Source organism: Trichoderma citrinoviride (genome assembly GCF_003025115.1).
Source record: "Trichoderma citrinoviride strain TUCIM 6016 unplaced genomic scaffold BBK36scaffold_66, whole genome shotgun sequence".
NCBI classification, from domain to species: Eukaryota; Fungi; Ascomycota; class Sordariomycetes; order Hypocreales; family Hypocreaceae; genus Trichoderma; species Trichoderma citrinoviride.
This window is the reverse complement of record NW_020194774.1, coordinates 1-3,766: the sequence shown is the minus strand read 5'-3', so window position 1 is coordinate 3,766 and position 3,766 is coordinate 1. Positions and strand designations below refer to the sequence as shown.

Here is a 3,766-nt window from a genome sequence, read left to right as displayed (position 1 = left end):
CGACGGCGACCGCCCCTATACCTTCTTCCTCAGCGGCAACTACGGCGCGCGCTAGGTCTGCAGCATTTTTCAGCCCAGCAAAGGGCGTTTTCAGGTCAGGTACCGCGTGCGGTACAGGCGCGGCTCGGCGCGGGCGACGTCCTGCTCGAGCTCCTACAGGAGCCCCGTCCGCCGGTGCAGCAACTCCTTCTACTGCGACCGCAGCAGCCGCTCCCCCTCTCGCACCAGCCGCTACCCGAGCTCCCCGTACAACGCGTCCCGCCGCTCGAACCGCTACGCCAACGGGAGCCGCCTCGCGTGCCGCCTGCTCAACTTCTCCATCCGCTGCGGGTCCCGGAGCTCCGACCCCGCCTCCCGCCGGTCCTGCAGCGGCCACGGCAGCCCCCTCAGCGGAAGCTGCTACCTGTCCCGCGTCCGCGCGCCCGGCTCCTTGACGTACCGAAGCTACTACGACGGATACTCCGCGCCCTCCTCCCACTGCGTCAACGCCTCCAGCTCCCGCTTCTTCATCGCCTAAAGCTGCCGCAGCTGCAGCCGCAGCCGCCTCCCTAGACTCCTCTTCTGGCTTGCCCCTACTCCCCCCCTCCTCCAGCAGTTACCGCCCTCACTACTCCAGCTGACAAGGAGGGCACTTACGCTACTAACATCTCCACTTCTTCCACTCCTTCCCCACTCTCATGGGGCGAGGCGCACAAGCTCTTCTGGAACGCGCCCGACACCAGGGCGCGCTTCGAGCAGATGCGGCCGTTTCAGGCGTTTGCCTGCTGGAACGGCGCCACCGTCTTCAGCGCGAGGCCCATCGCCGAGGGCTTGCGCTTCCGCACCAACCACCACAAGGCGGGCGAGTGCTTCCAGGGCGAGCCGGTGCTCTTCTGCAAGGACATGTGGCATCGCGGCTACGGCAAGATTGCCGTCGTGCCGAGCGTCAATCTCGAGTACACGAACAAGAACGGCAAGAGGCTCAAGGAGCTCAAGGGGTTCGTGTCGGACATTGTCAAGGACCACGACGAGAGCGAGGATCGCATCGAGTGGGCTGGGCCGCCGGATAAGGTGCTCTGCATGCCGACGTGGAAGGACCAGTTCTTTCAGCGGTGGAACAAGAGCTTGTTGGAGGGGGAGATGTAAGGGAGAAGATGTCTGAATTGGATGTGGTCAAGATCTGGGGAGTTCATGTATACTATATTGGATGGCATAGATGGGCGTACGGAAAGATGGGGGGTTTTTACTCATCTGTTAATAATTTAATGAGGCATCATGATGAAAGTTACAATGGTCAATTCATGGATAAGGCACCATAATGGATTTGAATGTTTATTCCATTTCCATTCCCTTGATGTGTGTTCGTCAATTCATTCTGTTGTACATGAAAAAAAGAACCATGATATCTTAATATTACAGCTTTCCCTCTCTAAAACCCCGTTTCCGTTCCGACTTTCTTTAGTTCTTGGTTGAGCGACCGCCCTGGCCGACGTCGGGACCCTGCTTGATGCCCTGGCTCTGTCCTCCGCTGGCGTTCATGCCGGGGATGCCCTTGCCGTGCTCTTGCAGACCCTCGGGCAGGTCGGCGACCTTGTTTTTTGACTTCTGCAAAGGGGGAACTCTGTTAGCATATTGCCGATTGGCCCATTATATGAAACTCCTTCCCATGAATTTGAAGGAAAGCAAGAAAGTTGGTGTGGTAGGAAAAACTTACGTCTTCCTTGGGGGCGGCGGCGCCAATGTCGGCGGCGGGGTTGGGGGCGGCGAGGGCCAGGGGGAGGAGGGAGAGGACGATAGAGAACTTCATTTTGGAGAGGATTCGGGTTGTTTTAGTTGGTTGTTGAGGTTGTGGTGGTGATGGTGGTGATTGTTGTTTGTGTTGTTGTTTTGAGAGTTGTCGAGGGATGTTGGTATGATAGAATGAATCTCATCAATTGGCCGGGAGGAAATACACTTTCTTATACCCCTTTGCTCATTCACAGTGCCGACGTTGTTTCGTTGTTCAAAGTCGTAGTGTCTCTGACGTCATCTGCCGGTTGCGAGTAAGGTCTGGAGTCTTCGTCGTAAGAATGATGCTATCGCTGTGGGGAAAAGAAGATCAGTCAGTTTCAAACGGTTTATTTTTAAGGTTCCGTTACCGGGGTCCGCTATTTGCATCATTTATTCCCCCGTATGCCTTGGTTAGTAAGGGAGGAACCCACTTTTGTACGGAGCATTCTTACGGTAAGGTACGTTGCAATTGGTACCATGACGGACATTCAAAACATCGTTGCTTCTTTTTCGGTGGTTATTGTTCAAAGTTCGCTGAATGGGGTCTTTGGGCGATGGAGACTGAAGTGTGACGTCAGTCCTCTGTAGGGCAGAGCTTTTGCTTCTTACGCCATTCTTTTTGTCTTGGCGATTTGCCGGAACAGATCTCCCGCTAAAATTATTAAAAAAAAAAAAAAAAATCAAATTCCTCGGATCGATTCCGATCCTAAAACGGCAATACTTTGAATTGGCTTTCGGAGATTTGGGAGCAATGAATATCACAACCCCGAAAAGCATCGACAACGATTCAATGTGGTGAGGAATGGAAAAGATACAGGTCTTCTATTGATTGTAAGTTGGTAAAAGAAACGTAGCGGCGAGTTGAATCGTTGCTGCACGAGAGACCGTTCGTATAACCTATATTCGCTGGCTTTGCCTCCCCCCTGGTTGATTTCGGGCAGCTCATCACGATACCTTCATCTGCAGCTCTACTTCAAACACTCCAAACCAAGATGGAATTGCCTTTCTTTGTATACCATTCTCACAGTGATTCAAGTATGGTCCGCAGTAATGAATATGAACGTCTTCCTGCACAAAACCCCCCCCTCAACCCTATAAATACCCACCCTCAAAGTAAAAAAAGCAACAACAACAAAAAGCTTTCCCACGCGCCAAAACCCTTCCATGTTCCCCATGGTTTAGAAAGAACCATGTCAAGCACATATCTAGACAAAGAGCTCAAAACAGTTCAAGCCCGTGAAAAGCAGGCGTACATGCATCTTCGCAGACAATTCGGCCTCGGTACCCCCATCCCAGAAGAAGCAGAACAAGACACTTCATCAACATCTATTCCTCCTCCACCTATCCCCCCTCATAATCCAGCTCGCGGGACGCACTATGCATATCCCACGAACCCCAAAGATTGTCGTGCCCGTATTGACTTACCACTTGGAAAGAATAGTACCTCGCAAGAGCAGCAGGCACCGCAGCAGGATGTGTGTGTAGGTTCGTTTACGACAGATGCTATACTCAAGACACCAAGCAGCAGAAACCCCGCTACAAGTTAATCCAGCGTCCCAGCCAGCGCAACAGCACTGAACCGCAAATCCCCACCCTCCCTCTCCAAAAACTTCAACGGCCCCAAGCTCAACCCCTTCTCGCTCAGCACATCCTCGTCCTTATCCAGATCGCCCCTCCGAATCGGCCCCTTCCTCCGTCCGTCAAGCTCCCACAGCCCGCCGTCCTTCCCCTTGACAAAGCACACATAGTGCAGATCGACGTCGTCTTGGGCGTCCGGCGCGGGCGTGTCCCCTTCCGTCGCAGCGGCCTTGTGCGCGTCGGCCAGCGCGGGCGTCTTCTCGAGCAGGGCCGAGCGCTCGGCGGGGGGTAAGGGGATGCTCTTCTTGATGAGGTCGTCCAGGATCGATCCTTCAGCTAAATCATTATCAAGCGACCCCGTTAGCAACATGCGCCCTCCCCTTTCTGCATAAAAAATACTCAAAAGTACATTGTAGGAGACACATACTGATAAACTCCC

General features: G+C 53.7%; 4 protein-coding genes across 4 annotated transcripts; 2 read left to right on the top strand and 2 right to left on the bottom strand.

Annotated features, from left to right (window-relative positions):
* Positions 1-675: 675 nt before the first annotated feature.
* On the top strand, positions 676-1,125 carry BBK36DRAFT_1131319 (glycosyltransferase family 69 protein; the record flags this gene model as incomplete). The annotated part of the gene is made up of 1 exon (XM_024891958.1): positions 676-1,125. A coding segment is annotated over one exon (450 nt), but the record flags the coding sequence as incomplete, so codon positions are not given.
* Positions 1,126-1,437: 312 nt separating this feature from the next.
* On the bottom strand, positions 1,438-1,590 carry BBK36DRAFT_1131327 (hypothetical protein; the record flags this gene model as incomplete). Its single annotated transcript, XM_024891960.1, has 1 exon — positions 1,438-1,590. A coding segment is annotated over one exon (153 nt), but the record flags the coding sequence as incomplete, so codon positions are not given.
* A 1,349-nt stretch (positions 1,591-2,939) lies between these two features.
* Positions 2,940-3,296, top strand: BBK36DRAFT_1131321 (hypothetical protein; the record flags this gene model as incomplete). Its single annotated transcript, XM_024891959.1, has 1 exon — positions 2,940-3,296. The coding sequence occupies one exon, from the start codon at positions 2,940-2,942 to the stop codon at positions 3,294-3,296; it is 357 nt and encodes a 118-aa protein (XP_024744938.1).
* On the bottom strand, positions 3,293-3,663 carry BBK36DRAFT_1145536 (cysteine proteinase; the record flags this gene model as incomplete). Its single annotated transcript, XM_024893765.1, has 1 exon — positions 3,293-3,663. A coding segment is annotated over one exon (371 nt), but the record flags the coding sequence as incomplete, so codon positions are not given.
* Between the last annotated feature and the right edge of the window lie 103 nt (positions 3,664-3,766).